This window comes from Chelonoidis abingdonii, chromosome 3 (genome assembly GCF_003597395.2).
Source record: "Chelonoidis abingdonii isolate Lonesome George chromosome 3, CheloAbing_2.0, whole genome shotgun sequence".
NCBI lineage: Eukaryota > Metazoa > Chordata > Testudines > Testudinidae > Chelonoidis > Chelonoidis abingdonii.
This window is the reverse complement of record NC_133771.1, coordinates 47768871-47791907: the sequence shown is the minus strand read 5'-3', so window position 1 is coordinate 47791907 and position 23037 is coordinate 47768871. Positions and strand designations below refer to the sequence as shown.

The following is a 23037-nucleotide window of genomic DNA, read 5'->3' as shown; positions in this document are numbered from 1 at the left end:
AGGGGACAGGCTGAGTAGAGGCCATTAAAACTAATAATAAAAGGGGAGGGTGAAATTAACGTTCATTTAGCAAAAAAACAAAAAGTTAACTAACTTTATTGCAACACTAAAGGACGTGAAGAGAAGAAATTCTTCAGTTGCATGTGCACCAATGCTAGGAGCCTCGGTAATAAGAGGATCTGTAAGTGATCAGTTATGAGCACAAATTTGATCCAGTTGGTATTACTGAAACTTGGTGGGAAGATTTATGTGATAGGAACATAAAAACAACAGTTATAACCTATTTAGAAAGGATCAGGAGGACAAAAGGAGATGGGGAGTGGCACTCCATTTCATAAATGACATTTCATAAATGAAACCGGTAATCCGACGAAAATTATCTTTAACTCTTATGGATCAATGTCCCCCCCAGTTTGGGAAACACTGCTGTAGACCATTAGTTAGCACAAGTTGAAAAGTACTTTGGAATCCTTGGAGAGGAAAGGCACTATGTATATTTAAGCTATTATCTTCTCATTAGTGGTATGATTGAGACGACAAGCACAGAACACTTGTATCATGATGATTTATTGAAAGTTAGATAAGGCCTCGAAACCAGAACAGTAGATCTAAACTATCTTCAACTTGTGATCTAGATCTGGACTTCATAGTACAGACCCTTCTCTATATGATGGAGCCAAACAGGAACTCTGGTAGTTTGGATACAGTTCTAGATCTGAACTTCATGACTCAGACCCTACTTTACTGTGGTAATGAATGCTCTGACACATTCATTATATAGAAATGGGTATGAATAAATAATTTCTCTCTCCTCTTTTTGGAGGAGGGACATCCTTGGGACACCAGAATATTCTACCAGAAGTAAAACTGACTTCATCATTAGCTGCTCAAGAGGCTGTCAACACCCTAGTATAGAAGTGGGCAAACTATGGCTCATGGGACCCTCCTGCCTGGCTCCCAAACTCCTGGCCCGGGAGGCTAGCCCACAGCCCCTCCCCCCACTGTTCCCCCTTTCCTGCAGCCTCAGCTCTCCACGCCACCGGCACAATGCTCTGGGTGGTGGGGCTGTGAGGTCCTGGGGCGGTGCAGCTGCAGACCCTGGCCTGACCTGGTGCGTCGTGCTGCGTGGTGGCGTGGCTGGCTCCAGCCGGGCAGTGTGGCTGTAGTGCCACCAACCACCGGTGCTCCAGGCAGTGCAGTAAGGGGGCAGGGAAGTTTGGGGTGGTGGTCAGGAGGTGGGGGTGTGGGTAGGGGTCGGGGCAGACAGAGGGTGGGGAACAGGGATTGAATGGGGAAGAAGAGGGTGTTAGATGTGGGAGAGGAGAGCAGTCAGGGGCAGGGGTTCTGGGGAGATGTTAGGGGACGGGGGAGTTGGATGGGGCAGCGGTTCCGGGGGTGTGCCAGGGGGCAAGAAGCAAGGGGGGGTCGGATAGGGGATGGGGGCCGGGCCACACCTGGCTATTTGGGGAGGCACAGTCTCCCCTAACCGGCCCTCCATACAATTTCCGAAACCCGATGTGGTCCTCAGGCCAAAAAGTTTGCCCACCCCTGCCCTAACAGCTGCACAAATTGACACTCCGCAAAACAAGAATACTTCTAATGCTGGAGATTCTTGGATGCTTGCTGTCCGACTCAGCTGAACATGGGATGACTTGTTATGTACTTAAATCATTTTTTCCTCTACCGTTTCTGCACTTTGAACTAATTAAAGTGAAAATATCATTCCTAATAACCTAGAAGAAATCCAATAGCTCAGGCTCAGTAAAGACCTGATATCAAAGTTTAAATTCATTTGCAAAGCAGTAAGTAGCACTTTCTGCCAACCCATCACTCAGCAATTAATTCCTCTGCCATTAGAGAGAGAAGTTTTGGAATGGATTTGCATTGTCAAGCTCAGAGCCAAGAGCATGCCCACCATGGGTTTTACAAGCTAATGTTCACACTCTCAGAGGCAGAGACTGGCCTTGTTTTTATTCTCACAGTAACCTTTCCTCACTGATCCATCAGCAGCATCTGCCTCTGTGGATAATGTTCACCTGCCATCCCGCTGAAGAGTAAGGGGCAGAATAGCTGCCAATAATAGGGACAAAAATAGAAAAATTAATAGGAAGGAGGGAGAACACACACAAAGAAGGAAGCATTAATCAAAAAAGTTCTCTGTGACCTTTAGAGCAGCTGTACTTAGAACCTTCTTTAAATTCCTAATTAAACATTTAAATCTTCCCAAAAATGGGCTGTCTGTGATTAGTGGAAAAAAACTTACAGTCATTTGAAAAGTATTGTTATGAGCTGGGTGAAACCTTCTTATGGGTTGAGTTAAAACTTTGTTGAGATGGATGTTAACCTTTCACTCAAGGTAGTTGAAAGGAACATTTACGGAGCCACACCTAAAACCAGGCCTAATAACCTCTGCCCATAAACTAGCACCATGTGGGCCAAGTGTTTGGCTTTGTCTACTCTAGCACTTTTTTTGGTAAGGGGTGTGAAAAAACCCACTAAATTTCCAACATAAATTTCACCAACGAAACCACTGCTGTGAACAGCACACACCAGCAGGAGAGATCTCTCCTACTGGCAAAGAGCAGCTACACGGGAGACTTTATAGGTATTGCAGTAGAGCTGTGCTGCTATAAGATCTGTAGTGTAGATATAGCCTTTGACTGGGTATTGAGACCAGGTAGGGGATGGGGGAGAAGTTGCTTGTGTGTGCTTGTGTGTTCATTCAGCTGGGCATTGTGAGCAGGCTGGAGGCCAGGGGAAGAGGGGTGAGAAAGACAAAGCTGGAAACTAGGGCAGGCTAAGAAGCAGAAAGAGAGCCAAGCACCTGTATACACAATCTGACCCTGGAAAAAGCTAAAGCACGTGCTTTTGGGTCTGTTAGCTAAAAAGACTTGGGACTATAAGCTAAGAAACTGCTCCTTTTGTTCTTGGTGTCACAATTCAGGGCAACTCCACCTATATTCCCACTTTATGGTCCAACAGGGACATCAGCTTTTATGATTCTGGCTCCCCATATGTCCACCCTCTTGGGTGGAGACCTGCATGTCTCTTCCTCCTGGCTATGATATTTCCCGACTTCACAGTTCCCTGCCTGCACCGTGAATTCTCCTATCAGTAAGGCCAACCAAAAGGCCAAACTCTGCTTTGCTTTCTCTTCAAAAGTTATGAACAGTTGTAATTGCCCATGGTTTTAAGTTACCATGCCACTCTTTCTAAGCAAGCACATTTATTCTCGAGTGAAAGCATTACAGAGAAAACATATTAAAAACAAAAAAATCTATATGCACACTTACCAAGGATCACACTCTCCCATCCCTAACAAGGGCTCTGGTCAGTGTGAGTCCTTCCAACCCTTCCCTAAAGATTGAGGTCTTCCTCTGGGACAGAAAGTCCTGTCCGTTGCTCAGGTCAAAAAGTGGCAACAATATTTTTAAGCAGGGAGTAAAACCCATCTAGTTTCATATGCATTGCTTTAAGATGGATGAGTTTTCACTGTGAGTTCTCTCGCTCTGCTGCATGGGAGGACTAAGCCTTTGAGAGAATATATAGCACCAGTTCCACACACTCAAGAAACCAGCAAATGAGACCAACAAGGAAGAACAGGCCACACCAAAGCTTTTTTTCATAAAATGGGCTTCTACTCATGCAGGCTGCACCATCTGCTCTCTAGGCTGCCTGGTGAGGGGGTGACTTCCTGAGGCATAATTGCTTGCTGGAGCAATACAGCTCCCAAAGAGGGCCAGTGGTTATATGCCACAGCTTGGACCATAGTGTGTAAGATTCCACAGTGGTCTGAGTCAAAACTCCCCAAAACAGGGCTATACCTGCTGCAACATTCATGCAAAACACAGCGGTGTTAAAGAGACTGGGCTCAACACTCAGATCTGTCCAAAACAGGCTTGGTGTAGGACCCAGGGACAACAAAGATGGCTGTCCCACAGGAGCCCCACAACATGGTTACATGGGAATAGTCCAGGATGGAGCAGCATAAAGCCTGCTATGTCTGCCCTAGTCCACCCAGGGATTCCCCTATTCTGAGTTAATCCTCAGATAATCAATTAAACCAGGGGAGTCCAACCTGGAGCCCACTAGAGCATTTCATAAGGCCCGAGACCTGCTTCAACACAATATACTAATGGCCGATTCATTAGCATTTTGGCATCATGTTTACATCATTTTAGTTTACACAAATGTGTCAATAGACAGTACTGTACTTAGAAACAACCTATCTAAATACAACCAAAACAAGCTGAACCTAAAATATAGATCATTACAGGTAACTTTAAATCTTAGTAAAATATGGAGAATGTGTTTGACCCACAAAAGGTTGTGCTTAGGTTTACGTGGCACTCCTGTGTAATAAGGTTGGGCATCACTGGATTAAACTAAGCCAGTTTTGCACTGATGGAATTTCACAAAAGTAGTCACAGTAAGAGCCATGATCTGGCGTAGTGTTCCCTTACACTGGTCTGGTTCTCTGCTCCCTGTACGTTATTTTAGTAGAGCTGTTTACTCATAAGGGTAGTTGATGTAGAAGCCAAACATCTACTTGATACTACCCAGTCTGTTTGTCACCAATATGACTCATCATCAATAGGCTCATCTTTCCTCTTTTTGGGTACAGGGCGTGGAACTGCTAAGAATAGCAGCAGAACTTGACTACAGACTATTTTGCTGGGGGATACTAAAATCTTGTGGTCTCACTCTGGTGACTAAATTGCTGCAGCCCTACTATTAAGAAAAGAGTGGGACAGTAAGGGAAGAAGTGCTCTTTAAAGGGTTTTAATATGTGCCTGAAACTGGCCCTATCACCTCCATTTCAAAGCAGTGATGTCAGTTAGCCATGCAACTTCCGTCAGAATTAATTGCTTTCATGCACTAAAACATAGGTATAAGCATTTTTTTTCTAAACCGAAGCTCAGAGGTCAGCTTTAAGCACAACCAAAGCAGCACTCGAGCTTGGATGGACATCTCAGAGCCATTTGTGTCAAAAAGTATTTCATGTCTTGCTCAGCCTCCTTATTTACAATGTCAGCCATAAGTTGAACCATCGTATTACAACATCTGTTACATGAGATGTATAATAAGAGTGAACTCTTGTGACAGACTGAAAATGGACACTTTTGCTCACTCTCCACCTTACCAAGCCTAACAGAGGCTCTATTAATGACTGAAAAACAGAAGCAGCAGAGAAAACTAGGGGTAGGATTCAGTGATGGCACTTTAGGTTTTTAAGTCCAACATTTAGGAGTCACTGGCATTCACAAACCCTCTTCTCAGCTGGTGCCTAAGTCTCCACCTTTAAAGTCCCCCAGGCATCTAATGTCGTACTTTGGCCCCAACTTACGCCTAAGCCCCAGTGGGTTTCACAAAGCTAGGCATTCCCCATCTATCTTGCTTTTGGAGTCCGATCCAGTAGATGTGCTCTGAGCACATCTTAACCAACACAAAATGGCAAGGGGAGGAAGAAAAGGTGGTGCCACCTTCCTTACAATCTTTAGCCCAGTAGTTACCAGCACTCACACAGGACATGAAAAGACCATGGTCCAATTACACCATCTGCTTGAGGGGAAACAGGAGTTCAGTGTTCTACCTCCTAGCTGACTGCTCTAACCACTAGGTTAAAGAGGCATTCTACAACAGTCTCTCTGACCCAGAGAACATTAAATTATTTATACACAGTGGAACAGCTTCAACAAGAGAGGCTGAGAAAGCCCTCCCCCACAATGCCCCATAGTCCAATGGTTAGGACACTCTCATAGGAGGTGAGAGACCCAAATTTGTGTCCCTGCTTGTCATCAGGCAGAGGGGGAAATTAACTTGACTTAGTTGCCTAGCTCCTGGAGAACCAACCGAACATTTATCAGAATGAGTATGGAAATAAATTGGCAACGATGTAGTTCAACATGTTGCAAACAAAGACACCCTCACCATTATATTTAGATCATCCAGTATGTCTCCATGGTCATTTATGCTGAAATGACTGGATACTAGTATAGAACATACCCATGAATCAGCATGCTGCAAAGGGAAATCTCATTCCTAGGCCCAAGACTAAAGTCTGGCTGGAATGTATCGATTGTCTCATATCTCTGGAGGTGTGCGGTGAACCATGGTGCTTCAAACTTCTATAAACACTTCAGAAGAAATGGAAGGTTGAGAGATCACACGAAAATGTGATGTATTGTTTTGGGACAACGTGCTGATGAGTAAGAAGGCTACTTCAACACTGAATTAACTGTAGCCTAGGATGGTGTGACAGACCCAGGCCAGTGGAGTGCAGGAGTCTGGTAGAGGGCAAATATATTGGTCACTGGCTGAGTAGTTTTCTGTTCCCTGAGTGACTAGAGCAGGGGCTGCACTAGAGTAATCAGGAACTTGCTAGAACCAATTAAGGCAGACAGGCTGATGAGATCAGCTGCAGCCAATCAAGGCAGGCTAATCAGGGCACCTGGGTTTCAAAAGAAGCTCTCTCCAGTCAGATGGGGAGGAGCCAGAGGACAGGAAGTGCATGTGAGGAGCTGGGAGCAAGAGGCACAAGGAGCTGAGAGTGAGAGGGTGTGCTGCTGGAGGACTAAGGAATACAAGCATTATCAGACACCAGGAGGAAGGTCCTGTGGTGAGGATAAAGAAGATGTTTGGAGGAGGCCTTGGCGAAGTAGCCCAGGGAGGTGTAGCTGTCACACAGCTGTTACAAGAGGCACTATAGACAGTTGCAAATCCATAGGGCCCTGGGCTGGAACCCGGAGTAGAGGGTGGGCCCGGGTTCCCCCCAAACCTCCCAACTCCTGATCAGACACAGGAGGAGTTGATCTAGACCTCGTGGAAGATCACTGAGGTGAGCAAATCTGCCAATAAGCACAGGACCCACCAATGTAGAGGAGGAACTTTGTCACAATGGACATAACCTGAAATTAAAGGGAAACTAACCACGGAAATAATAATAGTAAAATAAATCGAGCAAAGTGCCTTTCTGGAACGGATTCTTTACTTGCAGTACATCTCTTGCTCCTTTCTTATGCTGACATTTTTCCTTCACACAGAACAAGGTTGTACTCTGACAGTTATTCGAGGGCATGAGGGACAGTTTTATTGCTAGATACATAGCTACCCTTAGAATCTCTGCAAGCAGAGGTGCCATTTTAGAAAAATATATATTAATGCCTGAAGAGAGTCTGAAAGACGAGTATACGATGCAGCCAAGTTCCATGTTTGGTATGCCAGAGAGGTAAGTCCTGTGTAAAACTCAGTTTGGAGCAGAGTGGTGATGTGGGAACTCAACAGCAAGCTTGTTAATGGTAAGTAAAAAGTAACTCTCTGGAATCACTCCCAATGATGAGGCAACTCCTGGCACTAAGGAAGTCAATGACAAAACTTCCATTGACTCCAATAAGGCCAGCTTTTCACTCCCTATATCTAAACATCCTACCCATGCAATATAGGACACAATGCGGGAGGTCACATTTTACAATAAGGATTTGTGATTGGTTTATAAATATTTAATGATTAATAGAAATTAATGCATGTTACTGATATGATCTGTATGTGTCAGACAGCTGTAAACACATCAGTAAAAGATGCTATAGATGGGTATATGCCACATTTATAAGCAATCTATTGGTCTAATTGATTTTGCATTTTTAAAAAAAATCTAGTAATGATTTATTAACTCTATGTAAACTATTTATAAATGGAATAAAGTGTGACTGTACTAGATCAGTCAAAAAACCTTACTAAGCACTTTGCACAGATATAAATGGCTATACAAGGTGCAAGATGTTAAGTCTAACCCATTGTGTCCCCTCCTTTTTGTTCTCTCTTTTCCCTCCCTGTTCTTCAATATCTTTCTGAAATCTCTGGCTTATTGAAGGATTGCATTTCTAGTTTTCAGTATTGCCGTGCTTTTCATTTCTTTCCTAATAGATTCAGAGATTCCCAGGCCAGAAGGGACCACTATAATCATAATCTCACACACCTATAGGTGATAGAACTTCCCCAAAATAATTCTGAGTTGGTTTTCTCTAGGTTGTTTTTAGATCCCTGTATCTCTCTCCCACTCTTTTCCCCTTCCAATGTTTTTACATTAGCATGTGTTTTTTTTTAAACCATGAGGGTGTGTATCTCCATTCTATATTCATTGCTTCACCTATGCTTTCATTAGTAGACTATCTAAACAACCCCTGGCTGCTGACATGTTGTGTGCAGCCCACTAATCTATTAATATTCATTGCATGTAACTGCTTCATAGGACTATTTGCTTGATCACTTCAAAAAGATTTGATCCACTTGAAAAGAAAATAGAATCATAGAACTGGAAGTTACCTCAAGAGCACACCAACAGGATCAGGCCCCACAGCCAAGATAGTATTCCCTCACCTACTTTGAGGATCCTGCTTTAAGGCCTCTGGCAGAGGCATCATTTGCTATGGGACAGAGGGCAGTTGCCCCCACTGACTTTTCTTGGGTCTATATGCTCCATTATGTCTTCCACTTTTTGCCTCCCCTTCCCCCAGACTCTGCAGGATATAATACAATCATACAGAATGTTCTGTGTGTCCATCCCCCGCCACCTACGCATAGAATTTTTCTGAAATGATGCCCCTGGCCTCTGGGCTTTGATTTGAGCTAGGGCTCCGAGCAGCTTGTTAGCTGTGGGGTGGCATCAGAGCTTAGGTGGCTTTGCAAATGCAGACCAGCAGAAACTTTGTCACCATGGAGACTTATAAGGCCTGGGTCTACACTACGCGTTTAAATCGATTTAAAGAGCGTTAAATCGATTTAACGCTGTACCCGTCCACACTACAACGCCCTTTATATCGATATAAAGGGCTCTTTAAAAGCGCGAGTTCTGAGTACGCGCCACCCTACCACCGACGAAGAGGTAGCGCTAATTCGATATTAACATATCGGATTACGGTTAGTGGGACGGAATCGACGTTATTGGCCTCCGCCGGTACTCCACGTGCACCACGACCGCTCTGGACAGCAATCTGAACTCGAGCAGCGGCAGGTAACAGGAAAAGCCCCGCGAACTTTTGAATACATTTCCTGTGCCCGGCGTGAGCTCTGATCACACGGGTGGCGATGCAGTCTCAAATCAAAAAGGCTCCAGCCATGGACCGTAAGGAAGATACTAGATCTGATCGCTGTATGGGAACAAATCTGTTGTTATCAGAGCGCCGTCACGAACACGAAATGCCAAAGCGTTGAAAAAAATCTCCAGGATAACACAGCGCCTGCGTGACAAGCGTAACGGGAAGCCAGAGACCCAACATGGACGCTCATGGATGGAGGGTACGAGGACTCCACTATCCCCAGTCCACAGCAGTCTCTGAAAAGTATTTGCATTCTTGGCTGAGCTCCCAGTGTCTGTAGGTTCACACACAGTGTCTGGCGTGGTCAGGGAACAGCTTTCTCAGTTTCTTTCCCCCCCCCACCAACACGTGAAGAAAAGGGAAAGAAATCATTCTTTAGAATACTTTCCACATGTCACCCATTGTGTACTAAGTCTGCATGGTTAGACGCGATTGCACGCCACAGAGCGGTGAAGGAGCTAGTTAGACTGCGCCACCAGCAGCGACGCCTACCGCCACCTCCCTCCCTATGATGCCACTCCACCCAGGGATGTGTGCAGCAACGGTGCAGAAGATGGCACCTCGAGCAACTAGACAGTAACCGCGTACCTCACAGAAATGAAATACAGCTTAACGAGTTGAATGCACGATGCGCAGGCAGGTCTGCACACTAGCGCGCGGGGGTCGAGACACCCCCAGTAGATAGGGAGCAAGACATCCCGGCTAATAATACAGGGCAGCGTCTATCACTCATCTAGCAATCGGCGGGGAGCTCCAGCTCAGCCGGTGGAGCACGCGCGCGTAAGTCCCCACCTTCCTGTGACGAAAAAGATACTCTAGTCACTAGCCTACCTGTCCGATACCTGCAGACGGTCACGCAGCAGCATGCTGGGCACAGATCCTCTCCCCACCCAGGCAACCGCGTTAATGTCCCTGCCTGGGAGCGGTAATCAATACACCGGAGGCCGCGGGAGGCTGCCTCTCATTTTATGTCACGCAAACACTCCAGTGTTATTTATTCCTCGCCATTCTTTATACTTCACCGCTGACAACACAAATGGCTAGGCACCACTCGGCCGCCTACACACTAGCCAAAGGTTGGGGACGGAGGCGAAGCAACGGTGTACCGGACGTTTGTTACGACAGCAGGGGCAGGGTCAGTCATGCAATCTCCTACCAGTGTGAATACGGACACAGAGGGCAGCGGTAGCTTTCCGAATCAACACTGATCCTCCTAATACACGTTGCCCCTTATTCAGCGGACCAAACTGTACTCCTAATTTTAGAACCATAAGGAAGGGATGGTATGACCAGTCCCAAGATGAGCGAATCCCAATTTTGCTTTTCGTTGTCGCCCACAGGCGCGATTCATTCGACTAGACCCACGGGGCACTCATCGTAGAGTCAGATACGCGACTAGTCATAAACAGTAGGAGGAGATGAGGTAACCGCATCTCATTCGCCGCAATTAGTATTCTTCCTCCGGCAGCTTAGATGGGACACGGCGGACGACCGCGACTCTGAGAGACACATGCTCTCTCTGCTATCACTTGCAATATGTAGCAAGTGGACACACGCATCCGCCGTGTAAGGTGAAGGCGCGCTGCGTAGCGCGCAAGGTGACCAATCCGCGTCACACTGTCGACGGAGCGAGCTCATCAGCTATCGATCGAGTACAGAGTCCGCTCTGGGACGGCGCTCGACAAAAAAAAAGCTGAAACGGGCTCCATGGGTGCCGGTGCTATCGTGCGCTGCAAGGCAATCAGGAAAAAAACACAAGTCACTGAGTATTCCCGAGGAGAATGACTGACGACATTTACCCAGAACCACCTGCAACCATAATGATTCAACCCAGAATTCCAAGGGGCGGGGGAGACTGCGGGAACCTATGGATACGCCTAGGAAGAGCTACCCACCAATGCAAACTGCTCTCAGAAATAACGTTAGCATCGGACCAATGGACGCACAACGCCGAATTACTGTGCCTAGTGTGGCCGCATGAAATCAAATTTATAATATCAGTTTTATAAAACCGATTTTAGCTAATTCGATATTATCCCGTAGTGTAGACATGGCCTTAGGCACCCTCAGGGGTTAGGCGGCAGCTGAGCAGCGGCTTTGAGAATGACAGTGGTGCCTAAATGGTAGGCTAATGCACTAAGGCACAAGAGGCAGAGAGGGTTCTAAGCATCTTTTGATTCTAGGCTCTAAAGAATCATTTTTCAGAATATTTTGGATTTTATAGCATGTCCAAAACAATGTATTTTTCCCTAAACTTTTTCTCTGAAATGGCTTAATTATTTTGGCTGAAACTTTAAAAAAAAGAACAAAAAAAACAACCTGAGGCAGACAATCAGCATGCAACATTTTAGTCCAAACAGTTAAAGTTTGGCAAAGTTATAAGCTGAAAACTGGATCTTATCATAGAAAGTCTTCGGCATCCTTAGAGTTGACACAACCAGTTATGTATAATAAATCTAATACTTCAGTGCTTGTTATCAGACAACAAGCATGTCAGTTTCTAAGTTGTACCATGATAAAGCACAATAAAAAATTCAGTTAGGACAAATGCTTCTGGTGGAAATTCATTCTGATCCAAACAAACCCTCCTTCGTGAGTCTGATGAACAAACACAGGGTCATCAGATTTGTTTGGGTGACATTGTGTTACAATGTGATCATATTTGCAAAGCTGGATTAAGGCAATCTGAGACCCTGGTTACACCAAGACATGGGGACCCTTGTTGGCTCCATGCCCATTATGCCACTCCTAATTTTGTCCTGCTCCCCACTTGGATTGGTGGTGCAGGGGCCCCCAAAGAGACAAGAGTGGCAGCAGGACACTTACCTCAGCAGTCAGTGTTATACTTTCTAATCCAGAGAGGATAAAGAAAGTTACCACAGATGTGGAGGAGGGAAAAATTGATATTGACAAAAATAAAAATAAAAATGTCTTGATTTCTGTCCATCTCTGTCCTATCTTTCTGAGTCAGTTTCAATCCATTTCTAGGGAGGAAGTTTGGGAGCACTGCTATCTAAATATTACCTTGGGACAAACATCAAGAGACAGGCAGTGAAATGTGAAAAATAGCTATACAGCTCTGTAAAGTTTCTAAAGTAGTTTAGAACCTTTAAAACTAACTTTATCCTAAATACCAGTCTCTTTAAAACCTCTTCCAATGGGGATAATGTTGGCAAAATGACTCGATATTTAGGTATCTGACAATTGCTGCAAAGAGAATATGGAAAATATTTTTACCACATGTACTGTATGTAATAAATGTTATGGTGAAAGCACAGTACTCTGACAGTTCCCATTGCATCTTCCATTCTCATTAATCATCTCCCTTCTCTTCTCTCATTTACTGTCATAAGGCCTATTTCCAAAAGTTTATTTCAGCAACATTTATCACTGACAGACTTGCAGCAACTGCCGCTGTAAGGCATTGTGCTTTTAAAATCAGTTTATGCAGAAGCTATACTGAGGTGTTGTCTTTATGATAGGTGCAGTTTTATTAGCTATAGCTAAAGAGGGCTTGGGAACAGAAGAAGGTAATTAACCACTGGAACAACTTACTAAGTGTCATGGTGGACACTTCAACACTGGCCATTTTAAAAATCAAGACTGGATATTTTTCTAAAAGATCTGCTGGGGAATTATTTTGGGGAAGTTCTAAAGCCTGTGCTATACAGAAGGCCAGGCTAGATGTTCACAGCAGTGTCTTCTAGCCTGGCAATCTATTACTCTATGAGAACTACCATTTAAAAAAAAATGCAACTGTTTGTTGGACAAACCCTCAAAAAGCCAGCACTGCATACAGAAAACATCACTCTATCTCCAATTTCACATTCCTAGGGGAAATCTTTTGGAAACATGTGACAGTTTCCAACATGCTGCATGCTTCACAATCAGGCTTCAGACAAGCACACAGCCCAGACTATGTTTCAGTGCTAATGATACTCAAGGTCTTTGCAGCCCTCACTACAGTGGCTCACTATGTGTCCCTGATCCACTTGCATGACTTTGCTACAGTAGATGGTGCAGAATTACAAAGGTTCCAGTCATTCCTCACCAAGATCCAGAGAGTAAATATACAAATATACAACTGCAGATCATCCCTGAAATGCCTTACCTGCAGGGTCCTTAGGATATGGCCCTTTCCCACTCCTCTTCAACATCTCCATGAGACCACTGGATGACAATTTAAGGAACCTGCTGCCAAGACTGTGCTGGTAATACCATCCGTAGCTCTCCTTTCCCACTGATGCAACCAGAAGGATTTCACAATGCCTGCAGGTGACTAGCATCTGGATGAACCCAACTCAGGCAAGAGTAAGTGATGCTGATTAGAAAGGGGAAATACTTGAAGGACTTGCCAGGACTCTGTCTTTCCCCTTTCATCAAAGGAATCTCCCCCTCATTTGTCAAAATGGTGCACAGCGCTGGTCCTGTTTGATTCATCACTGATCCTAGGCAATCAGTATCAGTGGTGACAAGCATTCTGGCACCTACAGCTTGCTAGGAAACTTCACTCTCAGATGACCCACACATTCAACAGCTCCAGGCAGGATTATTGTATCACACAATATCTGGGGCTCTAAGAGGCAGCAATGCAGAAGTTCCAGGTTGTGAAGTGCAGCAGCCCACCCCGCTGGCCAGACAGGATATTTAAAGCATGCCACCTGGGTGGCTCAGCTCCCTCCTGGACTCTCCATCCACTCCCATTGCCAGTCAAGCCTTTGGTCCTGATCTTCAAAGCCATTCAGTGGAATGGACCAGATACTGCAGTGACTCTGTCTCCCTTTATGATCCACCAGGACAATTGCACTTCTTTGAGACGAGGCATCTCAGAACCCCTCAAAGTACATAGGAACTGCAGATAACACATCCCTGAATGAGGGGGACTCAGCAATGACAAGCTCCCGGATGAAGTCAGACTGATCTGGAGTCTGACCAGGGTTAGAGCAGGCTGTAACTCATTCCTCTCTGATAAACTGGGATGATCTATTCACACATACAAAGCTTATAATAGAAATAAAATCTTTAATTCAAGCTCCTTTATATGTAATGTTATACTTAATTGACACCTGTATTTTCTCCAGTTTTCCAGCACATATATGCTTACTGGTACTGTCAACTTTTGTTATGTAGTGTAGCTGTCAAATTGACGATAAAATTGATTGTGCGGTTTATACTGTGCTCAGGCTTCTTTTCTCTTTGGAGTTTTGTATCTGACCACGGATTAGCTTGAATCCAATAGACGTAACTGTGACCAAAAATATCTAAAATTATTTTAGGTTAAATTCTTCTGCATCATAATTCCCTTTATGAGTTCATGCTTTGTTATGCAACAGTAACTTAGTGTCACACTTTGACCCTGGAGAGTTGATATATAGGAAGTTTAACCTAATTATCTAAGGGTCAAATACTGCTCACTTTAGTCCTCAGAGCAGCTCCATAGACTTCAATGGGACTCCTTTCAAGGCATGTGGGACTTGCTTGTGTTAACATAAATAATATTGCAATAGTTGTGGATACATGATCCTCAATAAAAGTCTCTAGTTGAAAATCCAAGTGCATTTTTGTTGGATAAAAACTTACGGAGTGTTTGGAGAACTCAACTGATTCAATATTGACTTGGAAGCCCCTTAAAAGAAAGGTGAAAAATGTAGCGATGCCCTGGTAGTGAATGGGAAATACAGTATATGCATTGTGCTTTGACAGTACAGTTCTGCAGCTCTCATTGTGAAAGGGGGGTTCACTAACAGCTCTGAAAAAAGATGTGTACCCAGAAGCCTCCTACTGCAGGACAAACCCAAGAAAGAAACCAACAGAACTCCACTGGCCATCACATACAGTCCCCAGCTAATACCCCTCCAACAAATCATCAGGGATCTACAACCCATCCTGGACAACGATACCACACTTTCACAGGCCTTGGCTGGCAGGCTAGTCCTCGTCCACAGACAACCTGCCAACCTGAAGCATATTCTCACCAGTAACTGCACTCCGCACCATAGTAACTCTAGCTCAGGAACCAATCCATGCAACAAACCTCAATGCCAACTCTGCCCACATATCTGCGCCAGTGACACCATCACAGGACCTAACCAGATCAGCCACACTATCACAGGTTCATTCACCTGCATGTCCACCAGTGTAACATACGCCATCATATGCCAGCAATGCCCCTCTGCTATGTACATCGGCCAAACTGGACAGTCTCTACGGAAAAGGATAAATGGACACAAATCAGATATTAGGAATGGCAATATACAAAAACCTGTAGGAGAGCACTTCAACCTCCCTGGCCACACTATAGCAGACCTTAAGGTGGCCATCCTGCAGCAAAAAAACTTCAGGACCAGACTTCAAAGAGAAACTGCTGAGCTTCAGTTCATCTGCAAATTTGACACCATCAGCTCAGGGTTAAACAAGGACTGTGAATGGCTAGCCAACTACAAAAGCAGCTTCTCCTCTTTTGGTTCACACCTCAGCTGCTAGAAAAGGGCCTCATCCTCCCTGATTGAACTAACCTCGTTATCTCTAGCCAGCTTCTTGCTTGCATATTTATATCTGCCCCTGGAAATTTCCACTACATGCATCCGATGAAGTAGGTATTCACCCACAAAAGCTCATGCTCCAATACATCTGATAGCCTATAAGGTGCCACAGGACTCTTTGCTGCTTTTTCTGAAAACAATGTATCCTTCTCAGTAGGGAATCTAGTAAAGATAAGCAGAGACTGGAAAGTGTGGGGGACACACAACATATTTCTACAAGCTCCCTCTTAGGTCTCATCCAACTAGAACTGAGTGAAAGAAAAGTCAAAGGAGAGACCTGCTCAGAAAACAGAACAAATAAGAGTTTTTGGCCGAGCTGTCAGTTCACGACCACCACCATTCCTGAACCAAAGTGATCTCCCTCTGCAGGCAGGCAGGAGAAGAACAAATGCAGAGGACAAGGATTCCACAGCACGATTCCCTCCACCCAAGCTGCCTGCTGTACCAGCTAACTGATGCAGTAGCATTCTAGTAGATGGAAACTGTGTCCGATCTGCCAAAAGACACGAGGATATTCCATTGGGGTGAGGTCTGCCTTGCTGCATGACCCCAATCTCCCTCTTGCTGGATTAGCATAAACAGGCAGTCCCCAAAATGAAGACAGACACAAGCTCAGTAAGAACAGAATCTATTTAATCCTTCAAGAGGGGACAGAGGCAGCTCCCCTTCTGTTCCTGACTCCAAAACACTTCTTTCCCTGGGCAGAAACCATGCCCCACCCTGAACAACTTCCCAAGGTTATTCTCTAAGTAAGGAGTCCTTCCCATCTGGGAGGAGCACCATATCTTTTAGGGGCTGCCTGTGGATGTGCCACACATACTGCCCAGCCAGCACAGCAACTCGGTTACACTATTTACATTTAGATACGTTGGAAGAGAAGTTCAGGTGATGGGACTTTCACTGATGGAGTACACAGCCTAAGGCCTGTAGTGTAGGTTAGGGTTATTTATCATTTACTGGTTATGTGATGGTAGCCACAAAAGAAAGACCCATCAGAATCAGGGCCTCATGTGCTAAGCACAGTACAAATGCATAGGAAGAGAGACCAGAGCCTGAAGCTTTTGAAGTCTCAAGAACCCAGTACCAGATGAGAAGTGGAGGGTGGAGGGGATATAATATACAGATGATCGCTGGTACAAGTTTCAACTTACTTTTCTGTTTGTTTTGACTAGGAGTAGAGGAAGGTTAAAAGAAATGGCAGCAGTGGGAGTGTGAATGTGTAACAGAATAGGGAGGGTAAGAGGGATTTTGAAGGGAAGAAGAAGGGACTAGTGGGGAGTGCAGGAAGAGTGAGTCTAGTATTGAGAGGGAAGACGGGTGGGGCAAACAATGGAAAAATGCTACAGAATTGCAACCACTATTCCAGTAGGTGTGGCCTTTGTTTTTATGTATGAGGGCCCCTGGCTCTTCTTTGGCCCACTCCATAGGGAGATTGTCCTCTGTTCACTGACAACAGGATCAGGGTCATTCACTAATGGTGGCTTTTTATTTTATTTTATTTGCATTTTGCTCAAGTTTTCATGAGGATTTATGGACTAGGTACTCACCTGTCAATTTATAATTACAATTTACAAAATAGATAGTTCAGTGCTCTGAGGAGTCAGTGAAGCAATCTGAAGAGTAGGAGTGGATGAAATTTGTTTGGAAGGAAGAAGTAAAAAGGTTCATCAGTAAGACCACAGCACATTAGACTATCAAGAAAATATCCCAGTTTTCTCATTCCCGCATACTTAGCCAGACCTTCCTGATCCCCCCTGTCCCTGAGACATCCAAGTGGGAGAAATCATTTTGCTACTGGAGGGGTGCATACACAACTATCAGTTCAGGGAACTCCGCTGTTTTTCAGGCAGATGCACAGGCAATGTAACGGTCTTTTAGACAATTGTAGAAATCTGTACAAGAGAGTTGTGACAAGCTCCACTTCACTCCATCACAGAACAACAACTTCTGACTTTGGGAGATTTGATTTAAACCATTTGGTTCAGGACTAGCTGGATCCAGATATGACTTGTGAAAAGCAAATAATGATTCACTACTCTAAATCCTTCAGTCCTTTCTTATATAGAGCACAAGTCATCATTCAAAGCATAATCCTAATGCCTCTTGGAGCAACACATGCTACTTTTTTCCACTCTACATATTGGTTTGGCTTAATTTGTTGTCCCTCTGTGGCTTTTCTTTTCTTTACCATTATTTAATTTACCCTAAAAGTCAATTGTGTTTTATAAACCTGAAAAATGGTAGTGCAAAGATTGAATGTTCTCTGTTAAGGATGCCAGTGTCAATTTGCTAAAATTGTTCAAATATGAAATAGATAAAATATGACATATAATAAAACCCTTTCAAATGGCTGGGCAGGGCCGCTCAGAGGAGGGGGCAAGTGGGGCAATTTGCCTTGGGCCCCACCGGGGCCCTGTGAGCCCTGGCCTGGAGGTGGTCCAGGTCTTCAGCAGGGGGGGCCTTCAGTGCTGCCAAAGACGCAGAGCGACTGAAGGGCCCCCCATCACCGAAATGCCCTGCAAGCCCTTGCCTGGCGGCAGTCCTGGTCTTCGGCAGCATTTTGGCAGCGGGGGGACCCTTCAGTGCTGCCGAAGACGTGGAACTACTGAAAGGCCCCGTGCCGCCGAAATGCCACCGAAGACCCAGACAGCTGCCAGGTAAGCACAAGCGCTGCAGCTCCCCCACTTTGCGCCAGGCCCCCTGAATCCTCTGGGTGGCCCTGTGGCTGGGAGGAGAATTCTTCCTGTATCAGTGGGTGAGAAATCAGGAATAGAATCAGGAAGATTATTTTGAACTCAGCATCTACCTTCATATCAATAGGCTGTTCCAGAAATGCCTCTGCCTTGTGTGTGTATAACAAAGTCACAAGTGTAAAAGGATAGCTCCATGAGTCAGGTTAGGCTGATCTATTGAAGATTAACAGAGATAGAGGGGTTTTAGAATATCTGTATCCATCTCATTTGACTTTACTGTTCACAAAATAGATCCAGTATAACCTTCCATTTCCATAGTCACTTTTAAAAAATTCTCCCAGAGACCCTGACAACAGAAATACTTGCTTCCACAAGCCAAGATAAGGGAAGCTCTTTAAAGTCAAGTCCAGACATTATTAAGTGAGATGGTAGAGAGTGCCATATATTTATGAAGTGTGTACAAAGAGAACTTTTCAGGGTGTGTGGGGATATGTAGGACCAGATCCTCACTGGTCAGAGTAAATCATCCACACTTTCAATAAAAACTGATTTACACTAGCTGAGGATCTGGTCCACAGTATGGTTTGAAAGAGCTACAGAATTGCAGAAATTTAGGGGTACGGTAATTTCTGTTTATCGAAGAGTCAGAAGGCAATGACTCCTTTATGTACAATGAGGCTGTCCCACTTCAGAGACGTACAGTATCCTGAGTATGAACTAATCTCTGGGTAGTCACTGAACATTTCTGAGAACTGTAGAAACCTGTGATCAAATCTTTGTTCTAGTGAACAAAAGGGTGGAGATATTTGGAACAATCAGCAAATACCAGAATTTAAACCAGAATTTAAAATATTGCAGTGTAGTCTAATTCATAGGGTTTAAAATACAGGATTGTTATCTCATACGGCATTTATCTTAGTTCACACATTCACTGAACACTGAATACAAATACGTGGAAACACCAACAGTAATGTCTGTACAGGATATCTGGATTAATTTAAGAATCTGTCAATTTTTATGTTTGAACATTGAGCTGATCTGCTTGTTTCAAAGAGAAGAGACTCAACTCAGATGAGAAGCTCAGGGTGGATTACGAGAGGTGGGGATTTGGACTGGGAACCATCGTGTGGGGAAGAATGGGACTCAGGTGGGGTGTCCTGTCTGGGAGATGGGAACTGGGTGGGCAAGGAGATTGGGACTGGAATGAAGACATAGGTGCCAACTTCCCCGCTGTCTCATGGGTGTTCAACTCCCTCCCTGGCCCCGTCCTTGCCTCACCCTCGCCCAACCCCAGTTCCACTCCCTTCTGCCAAGGCCCCATCCTGACTCACCACTTTACTGCCTCCTCCCCAGAGCACACCACATTCCCACTCCTCCCTCTCCCTCTCGGAAAGTCCCAAATCCCACCAAACAGCAGTTAGGCAGTGGGCAGGAAGCACTGGGAGAGAGAAGAGTAGGGACGCAGCACACTCAGGGGAGGAAGAGGCAAGGAGGAGGTGCAGGTGGGGGGAACTTGGCTGCCGGTGGGTGCAGAGCACCCACTAATTTCTCCTTATGGGTGCTCCAGCCCCACAGCACCCATGGAGTCGGCACCTATGAATGAAGAGGTGAAGAATGAGAGAAGAGACAGGCATAAAGGAGCAGAAAGGGTAAGTTTTAGAGGGAACAGGCAGAAGGCTCTGTTACGTGCCCAAGTGCCCTGCAGGGATGAGACACACACACACACACACAGCGAGTAATATGGCTTTTAATGAAGGTAAAGAAAACACACCTGCAACGGGGACTCTGCACATTGCTAACTCAAAGCGGGGAGCAAGTCCAAAGCAGCAAAACAAATTCTGATAAATATAACTTTATGCTAATAGCATGTAAAGCAGTTCATACATAGGCATGTGGGAGCTTTCCCACAACTGGGCTCTCTCTTATGGCAAAGGGCCAGGCTTTTCCAAACACGCCGGGCTTCCCAGGCTAAGCGGTTCCAACCGGCTACAAACAGCATCTGCTAGTATACAGCAACCTTTAATAACCTGTCCTTGAGAAGGCGAACAGCCTTAGCTAAACTGTAACAAAATCTTCCGCAGTCCCTTACAGGCTCTGTGACAACTTCAGTACAATTCCCTCCAGAACTCAAAAGAGTCCAGGATTCCTGAGTCTCACCATTCTTCTGCTGTCACCAAATATTTGTGAAACTCATTGGGAAAATCTCTCTCACACTCACATCCTTCTCTAGTGTCTGGTCCACATCGAAATAGTATGTTGTTGTCCTCTATCAGTTACTTTGTTAGCTCAAGTGTCAGAGGTCTGTATTGCAGATCCAACCCTGTGGCTGACCCATGTGGATGTCAACATGATTCCTCATAAGGGAATTTGTTTTTCTCAGTAAGATTTTTTTAAAGCTACATTAGAAGAACATTAAGGTTGCAAAATCAAGTCTTAAAAGTGAGGAAATGCCAGAATTAAAGTTGTCTGGGCAAACTTAATTGGGCTCCCTTGTGTGTATGTATTATGATATACTCTTTAATTACATGTTTATATTATTTTTTCCCATAGGATCTATACAAAATGAAAACTTCAAGGCACAATTTTTTCCTGCAGCTTGTATGAATTATCTAAGTGATTTAACCTTTGATATTTTTTTCTTTACGTTTTATGGATCTTGCCATAAAGATGAGAAAGATGCAGTATTTCTTGCATAGTCTGAAGTGTTAATAAGGATTGACTAGCTTTCTTACAAAATACTAACAATATTATCTGAAAACTCCTTCAGGTAATACTGTTTAAAGAAACAATTTTCTACTTGAAAAATTCATAGTAGTTGAAACAGAGAAAGTAGTTAACATTTTGTTTCAAGATCTCCTAGACTCACTAGCCAACCTACCTCTATCTCAATCAGGCTCTGTGTGTAATTACCCGTTTAGGATCAGATTCTGATACCCATATTCTCACTGAGTAACACATCAACCCACATGTAGTCTCATTTAAATGGGGTTACTTGAGGAATAAGTTACTGCCAAACCTGAGTAAACTCTGGCCCACTGTGAAGTGAAATAATACACCATAATGCAATAATGGCGTTACCTTGCTCTCAGGATCACAGTGCATTGTCATCTCTCTTTAAGAAACAAATCAGCAATCACTTGCACTAAGTACACCTTATCACTTTATAAAGTCAAGAATCATATGACACTATGGTGATGTCTGGGAAATTACCTTTAGTATTAACAAGTTCTATTTTGCAATGTAGAGATGTATTTAAATACTATGTTACTCAAATATAAAATTGCATTTTTGACCATTCTTTTTTCTTGTGGTCACCTATTTCAGTTTAAATTCATTTTCAAGTTTCCAGCAAAGGAGCTGACTTGATTTCCTAATCAACTTGCCTTTTATTGAAGTATATTTATGTAAAATAACCTGCAAGAGCACGAAAACACTCTGATGCAGAAATTCTAGAAGAAAACTGAGTAACAGGCCTGGGTTTGGGTTATATAAAATTGTACTGAATTAGTTTTGCACTCTGCAACTACACAAATCTCACTAATGAAATTCCATCATTTCCACTGAAAGATATCATTCATAATTCATTTCAACATGCACCACTAAGCCTGCTAATCTTCAAGGTCACTGGCTAGAGGAAGCGTAGAAACATTACTGGAAACTTTAAGGTTCAACAGTTGCTTTGCCTTTCCTCCTCACCATTAAGTTTAAAATGTTTGTAGAGTAAACCTCAACACATCTTACCGTCAGCTTCTCTTTTAAGGTGTGTTTTGCTGAGATTTCTTTTTCGTGCTTTTCTAACTCCATGTCCCAGAAAAAAAGGCTCAGATCCTGGGTAGAAGTGATTTAATCTGACTACATATTAGATATCACTGTACTTTTCAAGTTGTGAGACAGACCTCTATCAGGCAGTGCTGGTGATAATTTCTGGTTAGCCAGTGCTTCCATTTATAGACTTAGAAACTTCACAAATAGAATCCTAGAGAGAAGGCAGGCAGCTGGCCTCAGATAACAATAAATGTTATTTTGGCATCAAAGCAAACTGTTTAATGTGAGTACCGTTGTAGCAGGTTTTTTGTTACCTGCCCCTCTCCCCACAAAAAGAAGCTTGTGTTTAAAGATTCCCTGAAAAGGACATGAAAAGCAATAGCTACATCGCAGTAGAACTTATTCCTGAATGCACAGTTTATTTGACAACTAAAATGACAAATATTATTAGCTTGTATGATATGATGTTACATAGACACAGAGTAACCAGAGCAACATTTGAAAAAGGATACATACATTTGTCTATGGAACTTTCTCAGTTACCAGAGTCTGCTGTTGAGCAGTCCCACTAGAATTTAATGTAGAGATGTATTCTCCTCATGTCCTTCTAATAATAGGACATGCTATATTAAATGTCGTCTTGATCTTCTGAAATGCAAAAACAAAATCAGAACATTGTATCTGTGCTACAAGGGTTAATACACTCAAGAACTGGTCAGTGTAGAAATAAAATATCACTGTATTTAAACCCCATCACGTATCAAGGGAGATGGGCTTTTAAAGTGAGTTAACTATAGAGGAATAACCTGGCTTGGATTCACGATGATAAAGTCAGAAGTCCAATATTAGAAACTGTGGTGGGAGGAGGTTCTCTCCTTGGCTGTGTTGTAGATTCCAAGGTTTACAACACAACCACTGGTTGCTACATCAACTAGGTCAATG

General features: G+C 44.0%; 1 protein-coding gene across 7 annotated transcripts in view; it reads right to left on the bottom strand.

The window, feature by feature from the left end:
* MLIP (muscular LMNA interacting protein) overlaps positions 1-22448 on the bottom strand; it is a 185403-nt gene extending 162955 nt beyond the window's left edge. For 6 of the 7 annotated variants that reach the window (XR_012655492.1, XR_012655490.1, XR_012655491.1 and 3 more), the window contains exon 1: positions 22072-22446. Coding sequence is in view for 4 of the 7 variants with exons in the window: in XM_032765240.2 (XP_032621131.1) it covers positions 22072-22134 (63 nt within the window). In the remaining 3 variants the exon portion in view is untranslated. Of the gene's footprint in view, positions 1-22071 lie in introns of all 7 variants that reach the window. The other variant, XM_075063723.1, reaches the window with a different exon arrangement.
* Positions 22449-23037: the final 589 nt, after the last annotated feature.